The sequence below is a fragment of the Ylistrum balloti genome, unplaced genomic scaffold (assembly GCF_031769215.1).
Source record: "Ylistrum balloti isolate Yb309-2 unplaced genomic scaffold, AGI_CSIRO_Ybal_v1 Utg369802, whole genome shotgun sequence".
Classification (NCBI taxonomy): Eukaryota; Metazoa; Mollusca; class Bivalvia; order Pectinida; family Pectinidae; genus Ylistrum; species Ylistrum balloti.
This window is the reverse complement of record NW_026781979.1, coordinates 27,584-49,675: the sequence shown is the minus strand read 5'-3', so window position 1 is coordinate 49,675 and position 22,092 is coordinate 27,584. Positions and strand designations below refer to the sequence as shown.

General features: G+C 34.4%; 3 protein-coding genes across 5 annotated transcripts; 1 reads left to right on the top strand and 2 right to left on the bottom strand.

Moving 5' to 3' along the window:
• Window positions 1–2,055: 2,055 nt before the first annotated feature.
• LOC132544601 (putative ATP synthase subunit f, mitochondrial) lies at window positions 2,056–7,176 on the bottom strand. Its single transcript, XM_060208220.1, has 4 exons — window positions 7,038–7,176; window positions 4,321–4,419; window positions 3,046–3,162; window positions 2,056–2,189 (listed from the first exon to the last, which is right to left on the bottom strand). Exons 1-4 carry the CDS (start codon window positions 7,138–7,140, stop codon window positions 2,167–2,169), a joined length of 342 nt encoding a protein of 113 aa, XP_060064203.1. The 5' UTR covers window positions 7,141–7,176; the 3' UTR covers window positions 2,056–2,166.
• A 2,522-nt stretch (window positions 7,177–9,698) lies between these two features.
• LOC132544600 (uncharacterized) lies at window positions 9,699–12,231 on the top strand. 3 transcript variants are annotated; one of them, XM_060208217.1, is made up of 2 exons: window positions 9,699–9,784; window positions 10,800–12,231. In XM_060208217.1, exon 2 carries the CDS (start codon window positions 10,805–10,807, stop codon window positions 12,182–12,184), a length of 1,380 nt encoding a protein of 459 aa, XP_060064200.1. In that variant the 5' UTR covers window positions 9,699–9,784; window positions 10,800–10,804; the 3' UTR covers window positions 12,185–12,231. The 3 variants fall into 3 exon arrangements, with proteins under 3 accessions (XP_060064200.1, XP_060064202.1, XP_060064201.1); XM_060208219.1 differs by having other exon boundaries at window positions 9,706–9,757; XM_060208218.1 differs by lacking the exon at window positions 9,699–9,784 and adding an exon at window positions 10,487–10,542.
• A 3,489-nt stretch (window positions 12,232–15,720) lies between these two features.
• LOC132544562 (uncharacterized) lies at window positions 15,721–20,443 on the bottom strand. The gene is made up of 4 exons (XM_060208180.1): window positions 20,371–20,443; window positions 17,446–17,529; window positions 16,163–16,479; window positions 15,721–16,113 (listed from the first exon to the last, which is right to left on the bottom strand). Exons 1-4 carry the CDS (start codon window positions 20,441–20,443, stop codon window positions 15,721–15,723), a joined length of 867 nt encoding a protein of 288 aa, XP_060064163.1.
• Window positions 20,444–22,092: the final 1,649 nt, after the last annotated feature.

Below are 22,092 nucleotides of genomic sequence, written 5' to 3'. Positions count from 1 at the left end.
GGTAAATCCAAACTTATTTATTGACACTATAGCATGCGATTGTGCCTGCAGATCAAGCATCCATTATCTTGATAATTGTTTGCAGACATTAACACATTTCCGAAGAGGAAATGCTGGCTAATCTGTAACATCGTTAAAATGTCGTGAACCAAGTCATTTTGCAAGCTTTGCAGAAATTTACACATTCTTTTGTATGCTTTATTCCCCTATAACCTTTTCGTTGTTAGAACGCAAAATGAATCTTTCTTGATTCGTCGGTTTTTTCGATTATATTTATCGAAGAAAAACCATCTAGCTCCGCCCACTTGATATTTGAGGACTCAACGGCAACACGCCACTTCGCGTTGGGTCTGTTGGAACGTTATTTTTGTATGAATGAAATGTAAACAAATAAACGGACAACATTATAAAATATTTAAAGATTATAAACAATGAAAAGGTCACGGATTTATCAGGGGAAAGATGTCATTTTATACTTTTACACATTTCCGTTTTGAATGTGAATTAATGAATTTTTGAATGACTGAAAATGACGCGAATTAGCTGTCAATGACGTCACGTCATGTCGCACCAGCAATGATTTGTTGAGATAATTCTTCATGAAAATATCAAATGTGTACATTCATGTGTTATTCTTGTTTTTTTTAACCCAAGAAAATAATTACCCCGGTATAACTTTTGATAGAAATATTATGTTTTAGTTTCATGCAAGTATGAAACAAAAAAAAATCCTATCAAAGCTTAAATAACAAAGAGTTCCTCATGGGGAGGGAAACAATGACACTGAAATTCAGTTATTCTCCACACCAAATAGATTAATACAGTATTACATACTTTGATGTATTTTACATAACAACTATTCTGATTGTCTATCATGGATTCCTAATCTTAACAAGAATCCATATAAACAGTGTTTTATTGCTAACTACTGAAGTTGTGTGACCAAACCTGTAGTCCCTTGCTACCACTTTTAGTACAATAAAATCAGAGGGTCTTATTGTGATACTTTTTGTTTGAAAAAATTGAATTAATGGTATCAGGATTTTAAAGAACTCCATTGAGATTTTGACCAATCTTAGACATTTTCTAAAAAAAAAAAACCTGATTTTCCAAAAGCTATCATATCCATTGCAAACTAAAGGAATGCACAAGAGTTTTCTTTCCTGAAGGTGAATAGCAGTACAAATATATAGTTGAAATTATACTATTATGTACTTCATACAATACATTCAGAGTAATATATGAAAACTAAAGTGTAAAAATTATTAAATTTCTGGTTGGCAGTATCTTTGTGGAGTTTGTTGACAGGATCCACCTTTGGCTAATCTTTTTTTTATAATACAAGGCTGAATTTATAGTAGAGCTTAAAAAAACAGGTCACAAAGAACTTATAAAATCAATAAATTTGATTTTCAGATATACATTGTATTGATCTCGTTTTTAAATACCCAGAAATTTAATGACCACCGTCCATTGTTTAAACCAACCTGTATTGCACTACTTGGATTTTCAAGATTTACATGCTGGGTGTTGTTAATGAAGCAGAAGATGCTTCTTTTTCAGGGACACCTGGAATTATTCTTTTACTTTTTCAGGAGTCTCGTTGTTTTGTTCATATTTTGCCCTAGTTTGACTAAATTTGAGTTTAAGTTAAGATTCTGTTGACATGTCCGTATTTTTCTTTGCTGTCAATCCCTGAAACATCTTTGAGTAAGTGGTTACATGTATGTCTCACTAGACTCTTTCCAGCACAAGCCTGAAACAAGTGCCAGCCTTAAAATATTATTACAAGTTAAAAAAAAACTCATTTCTCTACACAATGTTCAGATGTTGGCTCCCATGTTTGTGCAGATAATGTTTTGGCTAGTGATATGCCTACCATATTTATTACAAGTCTGCAGAATTACCAACAAGTGTTGATTCAGTCATATAACCAGAATGTCATTATATTTGATTTTGTTTTGTCTGTCTGAAATGAACATTCATTTTTCTATTTCATCTAAACTGACAAGTGAATGTATTTGTTGCAGGAAGTATAATAGTCAAACAAGTGTGGAAATAAAAATCATTCGAAACATTTTATTATTTCTACAATAACACACCAAGAAGTGTCTATAAATCCACCCAATAGTCCATCCATTGGAATACCTTCCATAGCACTCGTTCTCAATCGTATTTCCTCTTGTCAACTGTAAATATAACAAATTCAAGAGTTAGTAATAGTACAGAAAAGTTTAATTGAAAGTAAATAAATGCCTGTCAGCAATCCCATTTTTCTGATTAATCACAAAAATGAATAGGAAAAAGCCATGGCAAATACATAGTTGGAAAGCTCCATCCTATTTCAACATAGCAGTCTCCCATCAAGAATACTTAAGATCAAATCTGGACAAAATTGAATCAGTTCTACAGAAGGAGTAGATTTAACTCTATTTCCCCTAATGGGGGCCTGCCCTTCTCCTTCAGACCAAATTTCAGCAAAATCCAAAGATTCCTACAGGAGGAGTAGGATTTTAAAGAACTTACTATATTTTCCTTATTTGGCTATGCTCCACCCCTACCATCTCAAGGGACCAAGACCTATCACCTATAATAGATTGATTCCCCTTCACCCAAAAATGCTTCTGTCTAAATATGGGCCCTATCCATTCAACCCTACAGGAAGAGTTAGATTTTAAAGAATTGACTCTATTTCCCTGAGTGGAAATCGCACCTCTCGCCATAAAGGATTGATACCCAACATTTATAAAAGATTGTTTCCTGTTCACCCAAGACTGATTCAGACCAAATTTGGGCATTATTCATTCATTTCTTCATTCTAAGGAATTTCCATTTTTGGTCCCTGCTCCTCAGGCCCCTGGGGGGCCTGCAACAAATATTTATACCAACTTGGTTCCTCTTCCTCCAAGGATGCTTCAGACCAAATTTGGTATAAAAAAATGAAACACATAGAAATGTGTTTTTGAGACATTAGGAATTATGACGGTAAGATCATGAATAGTAGTTTAAATAAAAACCACAGATATGTTCATTTACTATACTTACAAACAGTATGAAAGTGATGCTGTGCTTCAAGAATTGCAACAGGTATACACATAATCATGAACACCTTCCAATTACTGTTTTTGGAGGAAAAAAAGTTGTTCTTGAAAGTTGCATAACCTGAAATGTCAAAACACACATGATCAGAATTTGCTGTAGCAAGGAATTCTTATGTACGACTGGTAAATATAACATATTGCATGTACTATTCATACATTCTATTGGCAAAATTTGTTCATATCATCTTTTCTAATATGCCTATCTTATCAACTCCACAAACTTGGCATACCATCAACTAATTTTACTTTTCGAGAACTTGGATAAAAGATTGATTTCCAGGTGCCCTGTGTCAAAATGTTTTACCAAAGAATGATGACAGCCTTACCTTTATCAAAATAGCCACTGTTGGTAATCAAGAATATAAGAAAGCTCTTAAGTGGGTCAAAATTTGAAACTGATGCTAACAGCAACATCTAACTATGCCTCCTAAGTCTGCACTAGTCTTGCCCTGCATGTACAGCATGAATTGTACCTGCTGTCTCCACTGCACCATTTGTTTGAAAACAAGCTGATCTCTTGATGCCTAGCTCAGTCATTCATGAATAAATATAGAAAAAGTTGATAGATGCAGCACACAGGGCAGACGATGGATGTTGCGGTATCTCTGTATAAAAATAGTTTTACTCCCTGCTGTGAAGGTTTACAGTAAAGAATGGTTTCATTTGCCCATTTTCATCAAATGCGACCAGAATAGATGTTCTGCTTGAATCCTTTGGCAGTTGACTTCAATGTGGTAGAACTACATCAGTTCTGCATCAGTTACACAAACATATTGAAGTCTCTCGCAAGCACATACATGCATCATATGCACTCACCTTGCATATATTGTGAGGCTATCCTTAAATGATCATATATAGCCAATGATAGGTCTTAAAGCAGTATAAAACCAAAATAAAACTTAAGGCTACACAATGTTAAGGAGCAAATAGCGAGATGTCAAAGTATGTCGATCTGTCTTGTGAAATTAACAATTTGGAATTTATTAGACAATAGAGAGTATGTTTTTCACTCCCAAAAATGAGTCTTGACTCTTAGAATTGAATGAACATATCTATTTCACATATGTTTTGACCTTTAAGATTTGTAATTTGACTTCTTTAATTACGAAATATCAAGGTTCACCTGAATGCTTGAATACTTCCTTCCTATGCTTATGCTTGTAAATGTACATTGCTTTTCCTTCTTAGGGATTAACCCAGGTAGATAAAATAGAATTACCTCGGCCAAAAGCCCTTGCAATTCCAAATGGACTTATATCCCTTCTCGAAATCCAGGCTGGTAGTTCCTTGACAGTCACATCCATAAAGGGTTTGTCAGCTGAAATTGGAGGAAAAAGTAAAAAAATATTTGCAACAGAAAAGTAAAGAATTTTCATTTTCAACAATAAATCCAAGCAATGTTCAAATTCACATACTTTTATTTCATGATAATCTAGACAAATATACTATTGGTAAGAACAAATGAAATTATCATATTCATATAAACAAATTCCTGTTTGATACAAATCTTTTATGTACACCTGCAATGTTATGATAAAATTACATGCAGCAGATTCGGTGTACTACACGTAGATGATTGACAAGACATCAAAAACTCATCAAAGGCAATTATCAGGTTGTTGTATTTTTTCGTATAATGAAATCCAATTAATTGTGAGCTAGGTACAACCACCGTAAATCATAAATATATGTAAGTAATAATCAAAATGAAGCCTCTTACATAAATTATTTCGTGGTAGCTAGTGCGGTCAAGACTTCCCACATGAAGAAGGAAACTAGTATGTATTGAAATTGTGGTCTTAACAAACTTTTGAAAACCTTTTTTCATGAAATAAATTGACAAACACTGATGGTTACTTCTTCTAAATACAGTTATCAAATTGTAACAAATTTTATCATATCAGTTCCAGACCGTTATATTTATTTTGGGGGATGGTCATTTCATCAAGCTGTATCACATGAACAATGCACTCTTGTGAACTTGTACCAGGATGATTTTGATTGCTGTTATTATATAACAATATAATACAATAATCTATACACCCCTCTAAGATGCTACTGATTTCTTGTCTCATGTCAAGTGAATGAATAAAACATTGATGATCAAGTATTAATTGTAAAAAAGGACCATGACAATTTGTCAAAAATTGTGTCCAGTTCTTTTGTTACAATTTGTGAAATTCAGAAACTGACAATATCATAGACACTGTATTTAAGATGTAATAACAAACCTTCATACATAAATTCATTAAAATCACACAATATCTAAATTTCAACCAATCAGAAGCCTTCATTTTGCAATCAATTTGGTGACAAGGTAATTTATTAGAAAGTTAATAGCATTACAAAAGTGTCCTAGAGTTATCCTAGTTACCAATTATCACCCTGAAGCACTGAACAGAACAAAAGTTATTGGTGAAAAGGTATTAGCCAATCAGAAGCCAGAAATGGAGGTCATTTTGCTTAAGCGAACAGATATTATAATATCTCAAAGTTTGGAGATGATCCAACCTAGTTTTGTCGAAAAGTGTCACAAACCTTCACAGCAGAAAAGAGAAGAAAGATTAACAATAATACAAAGAATCAGGATGAAATTATTAAGTTCCCAACATTTGGAGTACTTCATAACAAATCTCCTCACAATACATAGAGAATACATGGTCAGTGTCTTAAAATATAAGCTGTATTTGGTGAGGGTGAAGAAAGACAAAGCACATGTGTTATCTTAAGACACTGGCAACGCATTTATTTATCCTGTGACATTGCTTGAAAATCAGACTATTGAAACTTAAATATAATTCCAAACTGAAAATGAATTTTCATAAAACAACTTGTTCATTACAAGAAGTAAAATCACTTATATTGACAAGTGTTTGAATTTCTTGAATAACATTTAAGTATTTTAAGAAAGTAATTATGTCAAATTATTGCATGTGCTGTTTTCTGTCACTGCCAAGTACAGCAAAAATTTAAGTGGCAGGTGTATTCAACAATGGCAGCACCAGTTGCAGGATATATATGATATATATATAAATTTACTGCATCCCTTATATGCAAATCATGTATTAAGAAACCATTTGTTTTAAATTATCTTTTTTCATGGCTCATTTTTGCTCTTTGAAATGATTTACATGTGATTTGTTGTATTATGATTTGAAAACTTGTATGTTAACCAAGAATTATGTTTATTTTGAAGTTATTTGTTTGAGTGTGTATCTGTAGAAAATACCAATGCTACACTAACAGTTTATTGAATAATTCTTATAGCATGAACACATTTCAACATATGTATCAGTGTTTGTTAAGGATTAAGTTGCAATTCAGCAACATAGCGAAGCTATCAAGATACTTTTTTTAGGGGGGGAGGGGGGGGGGGGTGGGTGGGAGGGGTATGAAACTGATTTGAGAACAATATTTTGACACATCCCCTTGTTCAGCCCGAACTTCAGGTTATCAAAGATATTGATGGAGCTTATAGGGTACAAGTTATATAACACATATAAATAAATTCCACATTCAGCCAAAAAGTATATTGATAAAGTGTAGTATTGATTTTTTTTTTAAAATATCTACATCCCATCTCAGTTTTAATAGTCTTTATGATGTCCAGAATCCTCTTCTGCCTTTGACAATGTAATTTAGTTCTATAAATTTGTCTCATGCATGCTTAAATGGCTAAAATCATGCTGGTGGACCCATCCGTTCGGTAAACCTATCTAACAGTATGGTGTAGTATTCAAGTGTACGTTGAAAAGCTTAAATAGATTCAGAGTAGCAATTCGTTAATAAAAACAAACCGGGCCTATCGGTACGCGAAAAAAGGATTAACGAAAACACTACGTACTGTGATCATTTGTCATTGAACGTGGTTTGGTGTGCAGGTCTACCTGACAAAACTGATACGATATCAAATGCATACAGTGACTGATATCTTACGTTTTCCATACCACCGTGAGGGGTCGTATGTGCCATGCACCCTTGGGTTATAGTTAGGGTCATATTTGCCGATGTTTCTGATCCCGTTTCCTAGTCCTTCCATCTTGCCGGTGTCTTCGGCTCAAGGGCAAAGTAAATTATAATGAAAGACACAGTTGCATTATCAAATTCCGGAATTTGCTATATTTTTTCGTAGATTTATTCATTTCATGCCAACATAAATAAAAAATGTTTAAAATTATATAGATAAGCATAAGAATATTATTGTTTCGTATTATTTTATCATACTATGGTATTAAATTTAATTTATGTCGATCAGGCGGAAGATTCGTTTTATCGTGACCGGTTTAGAAATAGTTCTCAACGATATTCCTACGCGGAGGCAGAGGAAAGACTGAAAAAGCGACAAAAGGTTCACCAGCAACAACCGGCGTCACATATCATTGCTCTGTAGAAATGTTCATTAATGTTAGTATTCAAGGGACGATATGAAACGGAGTTTATGCTTTAAAATATCAGTTTCGTAAATTTAAAATTTCCTAATCACTCCTGAACGATTTTTCAAGCAAACTGGTTAGAAAACGGACATTATCACGTCACTAAAGTGAAGTAATTTCAGCAGAGACATATATAACGTGTGATATATACGTCTCTGATTTCAGCACTCATTTGTGACGTTGTGTACAATGCAATGCATTCATACTCCGTTATCTAAACCCGTCGTCTCACTCGCGGCAACGGACTTCTGCCTATAATTCCGTGAAGGTATCACAGAGAAGCGGTCGAATTCGAAAATAATGATAAACACAAACACAACAAAATAAAACAAATTTCCAACGAAAAAATGTTCAAGAAAACATTTGGTGTACAACGAAACCGAAAAAAGTGGAAAACTTTTGAAAAGTTTTGAATCGAAATATTCTAAGCGAAGATGTTGGAGTTCTATGATATGTAATAGATCACTAGAAAACCTTGAAGGTTTTTCTTAATTTAAACAATATTTTTATTCAATTTTCAACAATATGACAAGCTTACAGCTTAATTAATTCCCTTTCCAAGTATATATAAAAAAAATTAATCTTCGGAGCTGGAAACACTTCACTTGTAAACATAAGTTTAACAACTGACATATGTATATGTGGTAAATCATGACGCGTTAGATTGTTTATCTGTAGATAAAGCATGGCATGATGGTTTGTGTAAAAACCTTGGAATCCTGCTTGTTTGGCTTAAAATATTAACACCAAACAGAACATCTGCATACCTTCAGTTTGGTATTGTATACTTTAGAGATCAAAGACACAATGCTTCAAGTTTTAGGTCTGAAAAAATGTAAACGAAAATATTACAAAATATGTGGAAAAAATTCTGTTTCATAGGTAAATATTGGTTATAGTGTAAGATAAATATCATAATTTTATATAAAATATTATCAACGTTACTGTAGAAGGGGAATGGAGCGGGGAGGGGGACGATACAGTATAAAGATTTTGTTTATTCACCTTAGGCTCGAGTGCTGCTCATATATCCTCACTAGACATATGTCTGGTTGTTCTCAGTTTTCAAAAGTTAGGACCAGCTCTCAAGGCCCTATGTTCCTGTCCTGCTCTAAGGGTAAAATTTAGTCCTTAAGTGTCTTGTAGATTTGTGATGTGTCCGTACTCAAAATGCCAAGGTAGCACAACTAATTCTCTACTTGAGAGGAAATTACAGAAGCTTTTACGTTTCTGTATTCCTATTCCCTGTCTGGTTAAAATCCACATATTGGCACCTAAAAGTTCATCATCTGAAAGCCACACACCTAGATGTTAATGGGATTTTACATTAGATAATTTAATATTGTTAATAGATATAGGATATTAATTTCCCAGTGTAACGATCCTGTCTTGATTAAATTTTAGGCTCCTATTTGCCCAGGTATGTATTCTTGAATGATCATTTTTGATAGTATTGATAGCGACTGTAGGATTTTCATCCAATATGTTGAATTACAATTAATGCCGTTCACTATATCATTAACATATACCAAGTAGAAAAGGGAACCTAAGATTGAACCTTGAGATGCACCTGCTTTAATGATAAAAGAAATGTTGATATTTTATATTTTCTTGTAAACCTCCAACAGTAACTGCTAATAAAAATATTCTGATCTCCCAGAATTACTGCCCTTCGTTTCACTCTGTCAGTCTGGACAGCCGATGAGGGTCGAGAATGATAAACAGAGTATATATTAATGACCAATTCGTAAGAGCTTTCAAAGACACTTAAGAATAAAACAATCATCGGATCAGAATTATAAGTTAATTTTTCGAAATATGCAGTTTAATTAAACATAATTTCAATGTCTTTGAACATAACAATACTGAAGTGTTCTACCTTAATTATGCTTTCTGATGCGATTTCAGTTGTAATCTGCATTTCATTGACTTTGCCGTCTTTAGGTACACCATTGATGTTGCCTTAAACAAACACCTATACTAAATTTCAAATTTACGCAGACAAATAAGTGAAGCCATTTTTTTACTATATATACTAATATACGTCTGCACTGTATTGTATACTACCCTTTCCCATATAATATATTACATGATAATCAAAGGTCTACTTAGCTTGACGTAGACACATCCGGTTTGTTACTCAAGATGGGTGAAAGATCCGCCTATGTCAGTTACGTTAAGCTTGATAGCCCCTGTGGTTGAACTATGGGGAAAAAGCACCAGGTATCGTATACATTGCATGTAACAAAGGTAATAGGAAAAAATCACCGTAATTAATCGATTTACATGTGCGAAGTACATAGTTATAACAAAGAGACCCAATATGAGCATGTGGTATTGGTTACTTGCTCAGCTGCTAGTGTCATCTCAGGCGCCAGTGTCTAGATTGAAAACACAAGTAAAATACAGTTCACCACTTTATATATATATGTATTATATTTGTATGATGAAAAGTGTTCACGAGTTTAATTGAATTGTATTCACGCCAATGGAAAACCGATACATCATGCTACAATGTAAATGTTATATATTTTTGTGAGTCCTCCTACTTTATCACTGAAAACAATGCTTCCCTCAATGTTAAATTTAAGTATTTAAAAAAAATTCTATGAGTTCCATAAAAAATCTACAAGTATAGGAATCCAGACTCGCATACAGATTGCTCAATGATCCATGTAAGATTTGCTGTTGAGGGAAAATGTGGGTAATCTCTTCCACAAATTGATGAACTGCCCTCCTCTGCCTTTTATATTTAAACTGTTTCTACTTGTTTTAAGCTTGTACATGTATATTTAATTTATGTTATAAATAATCTTTTATTTCATAACAATTGCTTAACAAGCTTTAAGCTTATATTAATCACTCTTGATGGCCCAGATGGAAGCATGTGGGGGTCTTACTGTGGGAGGAAACCAGAGTACCCTGGGAATACCCACATGGTCGGGCAGGTGACCCCATACCTTTTCACATCCATTCCGGGAATGAAACCCCAGACAGCTAGGTGAAAGGCGAGTGCGATAACACTGCATTACATGACCACCCATTTATCATATAGGGTAGTATCAGTTCATTAGTTAAGGGACATCAAAGTGAAAAATAGCATCTCTAGAAACGAAATGAATATAGATACACATTCCAACCATTGTTGTCCATAAGGACATGTACCCCATCTGTTAATGCATAATTTGGATGGAAGAGGAAACTAATAAACTGTTTTCTGTTATGTGTGATAATTTGTCTAATATATTTGTACATTGGTTTACAGGTTTGATGAGACTAAGGATAGAAATGGATGTAAAACCATCAGAGATGGCAGCAACAGACAGGTTGACAGAATGTTTGGCAATAACAAATCTTCCATCTGTTGTAGTTACACATATGCTTTCCTTTTTGTCATGGGAAGATAAGCTCAATGTCATCATTGCTATCCCTCAGTGGTGTTCATGTTTCAGAGCTGTGGCTGCTTGGAAGTGTGTTGAATATGGCAATGAAATGGACGAGAATATGTACTTTTTGAAAGAAAAGCGTACCAAGTTCTTGTTTTGCATAAAACAATATGGAAAGTACATGAGATCTATCAAGTTAATCTTTGGAAGTAAACTTAGTCATATGGCAATTAAGATAATGCATGCAGTGAGTGAATTTTGTTCTCATCTGACATATTTTCATATAGGACAGGAAGTGCCATTACAGGTGGATGAAAGTCTTGTTTGGAGAAAAAGTGTGGTAAATGGTATTTGTAGTATCTTACAAAATTGTAACCAATTGAATAGTGTTTCTATATGTCAGCCTGTGATTGACTGGACAGAATCTCCTGATAACAATATTATCTTGAACATTATACAGCAAGGTCTGGCACACAAGATTACTAATCTAGAACTAAATGCTGAGTCACTGTGGGAACATGAAGGTTATCAGGACTTTCTGAAGAACTTTACTCACTTAAAACGTCTTGTTACAAGGAGGGAAAATATTACCGATGAAATTCTCCTTGTCTTGGCTCAGCATAAATTGGAGGAAGTGACTTTGGTTCAAGAAGAGGAAATACCTCTTCAGCAGCAAGAACATCTTAAAGAAGGATTCTGGACTAAAGTTTTAAACATCTGCCCAACATTCCAAATTGACATGATCTTAAGGTATATTATGGTAATCAAGGATTCCTTCCCTGCTATGATGCCGTTAAGGAAATTGATATTAGATGACCTTGTTAACATTGTGACCAAAGGTGTACTGGAGCACCTCACTGAAAACTACAAGGACTGCCTGGAACATTTCACATACACAAACTCTCTACTAGAAAATTATGAAACGGGAGATAGGAGGTTGCCTTCCTCTCTTGTGAACATGGCTATGAAGTGTACAAAATTGAGATCTTTACAATATGGCTTTCCTTTGTCCAGTACCTCAATCTTGCTTCTGGCCCGTGCTAGGAAGCTTGAGAAACTCCTCATCCAGGCAGTGGAGGTATCTTATGAATATGACTGGCAGACTGATCCAAACTGGTCTTCCGAATTTGTTGCCTGGCTTAAAGCCAGTGGAAAGAACGAAAGAACTCTGGAACTTGCAGTTTCAGAAATCCTTGGTTTTAAGTGGAAACTCAGTTATGATCCTTTTACTTTAGATGAACAACTCAACACTATGTACATGTGAATGTTATTGAATAATAAAATGTTGCTGCAAACAAATATCTAAACACATTGTTATTGGAATTTTTGTTTATCGACTGTAGAAAGCAAAATATTAGTGGACCAATTACCTGGTAAATTGATACCGATATGTAGCTACATTACTTATCTGTGCGAGTCTGGAGGGGGGGGGGGTTAACTTTCCTCAAAAAATTATGAAACTGGGATTCTTTCAGTCTGTTTTAATGTTATCAACATCTAATTATGAATCCTGACACTCACAGTTGCTATTTACAATTACTACATGATAAAAATTTATAACAGTATACCACCACACTCAATAAGTATTACATCGCCAGACAGTGAACTGGATATGCAATATACACATAGAATTCACTTGAAAAAGTCATCAACATTGGACCAGATACAGCCAATCTCTCCCAGAGTGCATTGTGACAGTAAGGAATAACTTTGGTAGAGATTGGGGTACAACACATGTATTGTGGGAAATCATTTCTTGTCACAATCCAATGTTATATATATTTTTCAGTAAATCAAACATATCTTTCTGATCAAAGGATTTATGTATTTTCTTTCAGTTTTGAAATGTAATGAGATTAAATCCAGGTAGCTTATTTTTTATTTGAAGTTCAATAGGTCAGAAATAAAAATTATATTGCTACAAAGTTGAAATATTGTTCAATCTTGATGAGTGTGTTTTCAAAGAACCTTCAATGACCATTTATGATGCATTTAGTGTAAAATGAATATCAATGTGAGAATTTCAAATCAATGGAACACTTTTATTGTCATTTTTTTCATTATTTCATGTTCTGTAATTCAATGATTTAGCACTTCAAAAACAAACAGTACTTAAAATCAAGTACCTTATTTACTATCTTCATTTTTCATGTTTTCAACTGGTTGAATTTCTTTATTTTTGTTCCTAATACCATTTCATACATGTCAGACAAAAATCTGATAGTGTTAGAGCAGGATTGCATCACTTCCAAAAACCTAAAAACTATTTCTACTTCCATGATACATTAATACATTATTTGGCCAAGGCCTGATAATGCAATAATGCATTATCGGGGATTAAAGGGTTAAAACATTAATTGTGGAATTTTGCATCACTTGTTCCACAAATGAACACCCCCTATCCACCTGACGGAAGAAAATTCCACCCTCTTGCTCCTGTTTTTCCAGAATTTCCCTGAAAAACTGTTTTAATTATTACAAATCTGTCTCTGATTGTTTACATGTTCCCTTCAGAGTACTGGACAAATCTGTCTCTGGTTGTTTACATGTTTCCTTCGTAGTACTGGACAAATCTGTCTCTGATTGTTTACATGTTCCTTTGGAGTACTGGACAAATCTGTCTCTGATTGTTTACATGTTCCTTTGGAGTACTGGACAAATCTGTCTCTGATTGTTTACTTGTTCCTTTGGAGTACTGGACAAATCTGTCTCTGATTGTTTACATGTTCCTTTGGAGTACTGGACAAATCTGTCTCTGACTGTTTACTTGTTCCTTTGGAGTACTGGACAAATCTGTCTCTGATTGTTTACATGTTCCTTTGGAGTACTGGACAAATCTGCCTCTGATTGTTTACTTGTTCCTATGTTCCATTTCCTTTGGAGTTCTTGAAATTTCTGTATATTATTATGGAGTACTTGACAAATCTGTCTCTGATTGTTTACTTGTTCCTTTGGAGTACTGGACAAATCTGTCTCTGATTGTTTACATGTTCCTTTGGAGTACTGGACAAATCTGTCTCTGATTGTTTACATGTTCCTTTGGAGTACTGGACAAATCTGTCTCTGATTGTTTACATGTTCCTTTGGAGTACTGGACAAATCTGTCTCTGATTGTTTACATGTTCCTTTGGAGTACTGGACAAATCTGTCTCTGATTGTTTACATGTTCCTTTGGAGTACTGGACAAATCTGTCTCTGATTGTTTACTTGTTCCTTTGGAGTACTGGACAAATCTGTCTCTGATTGTTTATTGTTCCTTTGGAGTACTGGACAAATTGTTTACTTGTTCCTTTGGAGTACTGGACAAATCTGTCTCTGATTGTTTACTTGTTCCTTTGGAGTACTGGACAAATCTGTCTCTGATTGTTTACATGTTCCTTTGGAGTACTGGACAAATCTGTCTCTGATTGTTTACATGTTCCTTTGGAGTACTGGACAAATCTGTCTCTGATTGTTTACTTGTTCCTTTGGAGTACTGGACAAATCTGTCTCTGATTGTTTACTTGTTCCTTTGGAGTACTGGACAAATCTGTCTCTGATTGTTTACTTGTTCCTTTGGAGTACTGGACAAATCTGTCTCTGATTGTTTACATGTTCCTTTGGAGTACTGGACAAATCTGTCTCGGATTGTTTACTTGTTCCTTTGGAGTACTGGACAAATCTGTCTCTGTTTACATGTTCCCTTCAGAGTACTGGACAAATCTGTCTCTGATTGTTTACTTGTTCCCTTTGGAGTACTGGACAAATCTGTCTCTGACTGTTTACTTGTTCCTTTGGAGTACTGGACAAATCTGTCTCTGACTGTTTACATGTTCCCTTCAGAGTACTGGACAAATCTGTCTCTGATTGTTTACATGTTCCTTTGGAGTACTGGACAAATCTGTCTCTGATTGTTTACTTGTTCCCTTTGGAGTACTGGACAAATCTGTCTCTGATTGTTTACATGTTCCTTTGGAGTACTGGACAAATCTGTCTCTGATTGTTTACTTGTTCCTTTGGAGTACTGGACAAATCTGTCTGACTGTTTAGTTGTTCCTTTGGAGTACTGGACAAATCTGTCTCTGACTGTTTACATGTTCCCTTCGGAGTACTGGACAAATCTGTCTCCGATTGTTTACATGTTCCTTTGGAGTTCTGGACAAATCTGTCTCTGATTGTTTACATGTTCCCTTCAGAGTACTGGACAAATCTGACTCTGACTGTTTACATCTGTTCCTTTGGAGTACTGGACAAATCTGTCTCTGTTACTACAAATCTGTCTCTTTGTTTACTTGTTCCCTTCAGAGTACTGGACAAATCTGTCTCTGATTGTTTACATGTTCCCTTTGGAGTACTGGACAAATCTGTCTCTGATTGTTTACTTGTTCCCTTTGGAGTACTGGACAAATCTGTCTGACTGTTTACTTGTTCCCTTTGGAGTACTGGACAAATCTGTCTCTGACTGTTTACTTGTTCCCTTCAGAGTACTGGACAAATCTGTCTCTGATTGTTTACTTGTTCCTTTGGAGTACTGGACAAATCTGTCTCTGATTGTTTACTTGTTCCTTTGGAGTACTGGACAAATCTGTCTCTGATTGTTTACTTGTTCCTTTGGAGTACTGGACAAATCTGTCTCTGATTGTTTACATGTTCCTTTGGAGTACTGGACAAATCTGTCTCTGACTGTTTACATGTTCCCTTCGGAGTACTGGACAAATCTGTCTCCGATTGTTTACATGTTCCTTTGGAGTTCTGGACAAATCTGTCTCTGATTGTTTACATGTTCCCTTCAGAGTACTGGACAAATCTGACTCTGACTGTTTACATGTTCCTTTGGAGTACTGGACAAATCTGTCTCTGTTTACATGTTCCCTTCAGAGTACTGGACAAATCTGTCTCTGATTGTTTACTTGTTCCCTTCAGAGTACTGGACAAATCTGTCTCTGATTGTTTACATGTTCCCTTTGGAGTACTGGACAAATCTGTCTCTGATTGTTTACTTGTTCCCTTTGGAGTACTGGACAAATCTGTCTCTGACTGTTTACTTGTTCCCTTCAGAGTACTGGACAAATCTGTCTCTGACTGTTTACTTGTTCCCTTCAGAGTACTGGACAAATCTGTCTCTGACTGTTTACATGTTCCCTTCAGAGTACTGGACAAATCTGTCTGACTGTTTACTTGTTCCTTTGGAGTACTGGACAAATCTGTCTCTGACTGTTTACATGTTCCCTTCAGAGTACTGGACAAATCTGTCTCTGTTTACTTGTTCCTTTGGAGTACTGGACAAATCTGTCTCTGACTGTTTACTTGTTCCCTTTGAAGTACTGGACAAATCTGTCTCTGATTGTTTACATGTTCCCTTCAGAGTACTGGACAAATCTGTCTGACTGTTTACTTGTTCCTTTGGAGTACTGGACAAATCTGTCTCTGATTGTTTACTTGTTCCCTTCAGAGTACTGGACAAATCTGTCTCTGACTGTTTACTTGTTCCCTTTGGAGTACTGGACAAATCTGTCTCTGATTGTTTACATGTTCCCTTCAGAGTACTGGACAAATCTGTCTCTGACTGTTTACTTGTTCCTTTGGAGTACTGGACAAATCTGTCTCTGATTGTTTACATGTTCCCTTCAGAGTACTGGACAAATCTGTCTCTGACTGTTTACTTGTTCCTTTGGAGTACTGGACAAATCTGTCTCTGATTGTTTACATGTTCCCTTCAGAGTACTGGACAAATCTGTCTCTGATTGTTTACATGTTCCCTTCAGAGTACTGGACAAATCTGTCTCTGATTGTTTACATGTTCCCTTCAGAGTACTGGACAAATCTGTCTCTGTTTACTTGTTCCCTTCAGAGTACTGGACAATGTTAATTTAAATATTTTCCCTTACTAATGGGGTTTGCTGACTGTTTTACTTAAAAGAAACAACAGTTATATATGACGATACAAAATGAATGCACAATGAAAAGCCTGAAGCAGGAATTACATAATATAAAGATTTATTCACTTATAATCATCGGTCAACAAATAATAGTAATAAAAAATCTGATATGCTCATATACATTGTACTATATTAAATTGATGAAATATATGTACATGTAGTTGGGACAATCGTGTGCCAGGTTAATACATTATGCATAGGCCCTATGTACACCGCCTTTAACACAGTACAATTTCTGCTACATCATATCAAGAAGATTTAAAGCCTAATAGCAATTTATCTAATGCATTTAAAGTAGCATTTACATGACAAATTGTACACAAATATTAGGAGAGTTATACAACAAAAAATAAATGGAAATCGGCCAAAATATCATGATAGTTACTGTCCTTGGCCCGATGCTTCAACTCTACCTGTCACTTAATTCATACCTTTCATTTCCAATTTCTTCATTCAAGTATCTACGTGTGAAAAAAGGAATAGGTATTACAGTGTACAAACAAATATTTTTCTTATTGACTCCAAGCTGCTGTCCTGATTGGATCCAGACCAAATTTAGTCAATATCTCTCAATATGTATTTCAGGAAAAGCTTTTGAAATATTTACCCGTACAAAATCCTGTTCCTGAATTTGGGAGAGGAGCTTGTTCTGTATTGAACACAACAGAGTCTCCTTGGCCAAACTGGGATCCTACAGACCAATTCAGGTTAAAATTCCCATCCTCAACAAGAGTACTGCAGGGTGGATTAATGTATAACTATATTGAAATGAACACAAATATGGAAATGTTAATATTGAATGAAAATGTCTAAAGGGAAAACAATCTGACATGTTTGATGATAAAGGAGATGGGTAGAAAACTGAAAGAAATGATATCCCATATTGTTGATAGTGAAAATATGAACAAACAATTTTTATAATATGATCCCAGTATTTCAGAGCCCCAAGAAAGGCCTTACCCAACCAACTAACATCAACCAAGTGATAGGTTGCTAACTATATCCTCTCCAAACATCTCTCCAGACTAAATTTAGATAAAATCTCTAAAGGCACATTGGATCAAAGTGAACAATAAATACTAATTTTGATGTGAGAGTTACTTAGCTCTTTCATATGGAACCGCTACCAAATAGTTCCAAAAATATAACCAAAAGAGCAACAGTATAGGATACCTGGTATATGTTACTGTTATAATGATATACTTGTATGATGAATAGATAATGCATAACAAGAAGAGATCCCAGAGGGATCTTGGCACCCACCATCATTTGTCTTTATTTGTTCTTTAAAAGTTGGATCTTTTCCCTTATTTTCTCTTCTCTTCTCTGTTTTTGCTCTTAATTATTTGAAATTTGAAGATTCCTTTCCAGAAGTAATAATAATCCTTAACTGCCAAATCAAAGATGGTAGCCATTTTCTCTAGTGGCAATAAAAAACTTTATATGGTGAAATCCAAAATGGCTGTCTGTCTGCCATTTTGTTTTTCTGATCAGTCCCAAAATTATCCTGACACAACAAGGGACCAAGGGGAACCTATGTATGAAATTTGATAGAGATCCATTCTGTACTTCTCAATAAATAGACATAACAAGTTTTCAAAGTCAAAATCCAAGATGGCCACCTATCAGCCATTTTGTTTTTCTGATCATCTGAAAGATTCATCCTGTACGTCTCAAAAAGTAGCGATAACAATATTTGTTTATGAAGGGATGGACAACAGACAGATGACGGACCATGGACAAAGGGCAATTTGAATAGCGCACCATCATCAAGTGGGCTAATAAATATAACAATCAATGTATAACAATTGAATTCAAAAGAGACAGCTTTACAAACAGTTTTAGATCATAAGAAGCATGAAACAAATTTTTGGGACTACATAAAGACATTCGCACATAAATGCTAACAAAAAAATGTGAAAAAATGAAAATGGCCCTGTATGTGAATATTTAGGGGTGAAAGATCTGAAAATATATGTTGTACAATCTGATTCTCAAGGACATAATGTCATACAAGCTGTTTCATCAACTCTTACATGTTCAACTGCACCATTAATTTATATTTCTAGTACAATGAATAATTGCCAAGCTCACTGGAATCAGTCCTTGTATATACCGAATAAGAGGAGGAATTAAAAGTCTCCAAAAAACTTAGAGTCAGTTTTGATGTTGAAAAAGTTAGTGAAAATTATGGCAAATTTGCTAAACAATCAGCATTAAACTGCTGTTACATTAATCTTGGACCTCTAATGATTATGCAAATGTATATACCAAACAGGAGGGGTATGGGATGTATACTTAAGGACTTATCGGTGAGCTGAAAATGAAATGTAAACAAAGTATTTTCCAAGTATATCTTTTCAGAAGAATTTTTTTCCCGAGGTGAAGATCAGTTTCAATGTAACAAAACACATATTTCATAATCAGTATTAATAATTATGGCGATATTACCAAGTACATGGTAAGTAGTAATACAATTCCACCTTGTGATAAATCACTGACCCTTTAAGATCAACAAATTCAAATAAATTTTTAAGTAAAATATACATTGAAAATACTTGTCCACATCATGCCAACTTCAGGCATTTTGAAAGTAATATATTCACAATCATGATTATAGTGATTTAGAATTAATATTGAAAAATAAAAGTCTATTAAAATTGTTTTTACAGTATGCACATAATGATTTGAACTTTTGATAGAAAACTGCAATAATTGTGCTAAATAGTGCAAAACTGTGCAATTACTGCACTAAAGTAATAAATATAAATACTTAAAAAACAAAAACAGACCCACATTAGGGTAGTGATAAGCTTTTAACATTTTTAAGTTAATCTTCACACCAGTTACATTCTGCCTGCTTCACAGAAGCATGCGATATACCATGACATCCAAAGGGTAGCGAACATTCTTTGAACACCCATGTATAAGAATCAGTGAGATAATTACAAAATACATATTATTTGGAACCATATCTTCCTCACAATTCTTAACTCCAACTTCACTTACAATGAAAATATAAACACGAAATATAAGTATTTTCAAAAATGTTTAACTCTCCATATGGCAAGTGTAGCAGTTAATTCAATATATCACCAGATTACATTAAAAAAAATCCTTCAAAATTGAACCTGCTGACTAATATTTCACCAGGACTAAATAGCATATTTCCTTTGCTTTATTTTAAAATTGAGATAAATTTCTTTTGGTATGTATTTCTCACAACATGACATTACAATATATAAAAATATGTAGCTGAAAAGAGCATCCTGTTTAAAAAAATTTTGTTCCCCCAACAAAACCATTTGTTTTCTTCAAATTTCAAAGGATTTGGTTATTTGCTAATTTTATCACCATGTGTTCATGCCAAGGTCAAATTGAGGCAGATTTCATGTAGTGGGTGTTGGCTCACTGAACATTTTTCAGGAGGCCCATTAGCATTGCATGCTATCCAGAGCAATTAGAGTGGAGTTGTCTCTTGCTCAATGACATAACAACACAGGAAGGTCTGTGATCTCAGAGAAACACAAACCATCCAGTAGGAACTGAACGACACATATTTTATCTTCACCTCTAGTCTTTACAGACTGAAATATCACAGCCATCTTATGAGTCACACACTTCGTGCACATTGGCTGGTAAATAAACTGTACACTGCGATGCTCCAATTTAAGAAAAGAATTTTCTGATTTTCCTTAATTCCTCATATGAGCTGAGGCCCCAAGGATACTCTTCAAGCATTCTAGTAGTGCATTAATTTCATCAGCCAAGAAATGCTCAGTGTGAAATTTAGTCTTTAAATATTTTAGGTTGGTTCAAAAGAAAAAGTGTACAATGGACTAAATAGCAGACCCCATGACATTAACTTGACTGAAATTAAGGTAAACACAGAAACATAGAGAGAATTGCTTACACACTAGACTAGTATGAATTTTGCTTGCATACTGGTATCATATGTCTATAATGAACAGAACAATATTTCAACAGGCCTTACAAATTACACCAGAACATGTCACTAAGAAATGACAAGAATGACCCACTCTGTGAATGTAGTTATCGTTGATGATTTTTTTTTTTAGAATAAATCAAATGTGACCTTTGACCCTTTAATCTTGGCCAATAACCACTTTAATACAAGGTATAGAACTTTATCATGATACTACATGTATAGAGTAAATATGATCCTGATCTGTTGAGGGGTTCTCTAAATACAAAATTAATTTGGATTGGGACAAGACGGACGGCTGGACATGGCTAACACTATGGGGCATAAAATGTGTTTTTCACTATCACAACACCATGGAAAGCTGTTAGATAATCCTAACTTAATTGCTAACAAATATAAATTGTTCTAGAGATGTTTGGTCTATTTATAGGTGCCATTTCTATTATATGCATGAGCAGCATAATAAAAGTAATATGTACACAACTGGATTTCATGAAATCTATTCTCACCCTGTAAGGACTAGATTTATCACAATATAATAACAATAATAGTCCCTACTTGAATAATGATTTTTCACTTCTATTCCATGAATTGATTAAATAATTGATGACATCTAATGTAAACACTTTGAGTTTAGTTATCTATAACAAATGATTTTTCTGCAATATGTACATCTGTTTTTATTAGTAATGATCAAAGTTGTAATTGGAATGTTACCACATTTATGTCTTATTAGAAGAGCCAGACAGATAACTGAAACTGTTAACTTATTATGTTCTCCTTCAACCTCCTGTACAATGCAACTTTGTCAACGTATTCGAGGTCATTATTCAGTCTGACTTCAACTCTCATAGTTACATTAACTTTAACATGTCTTCGCCAGAATTTCTTTGGTCTTCACAGCACAGTTAGCTAATGTTGTCTTGTAATAATTGGTTATGAGTAGAAACATTTTCCTTAGTTGTTCCTAGTAAAGTTGTTGACAGTTGACTCTGGTTTCTGTGTTGAACTTCACAATATCTTGGTTAATTTGAAAAATGATGACATTATAGTTAATGGACAGTCATGAAACAGTGATTAAATAGGAATTGAAATAATTTGTGTCTGAACTCAATTGGATTTATATTCAGAAGAAAAATTACTAATACATATTCATTTATTGAAGTTTTCAAATTTTCATTAGATTGTTTTTCATCCCAATCAGGAAAATTTATGTGAAAATTTGCTTTTCAACCTTACATTCATAACCATCTCATTTCATCTAGCAGGTGGTTCATTACCTGTTTTTATATATATTTAATTGATATA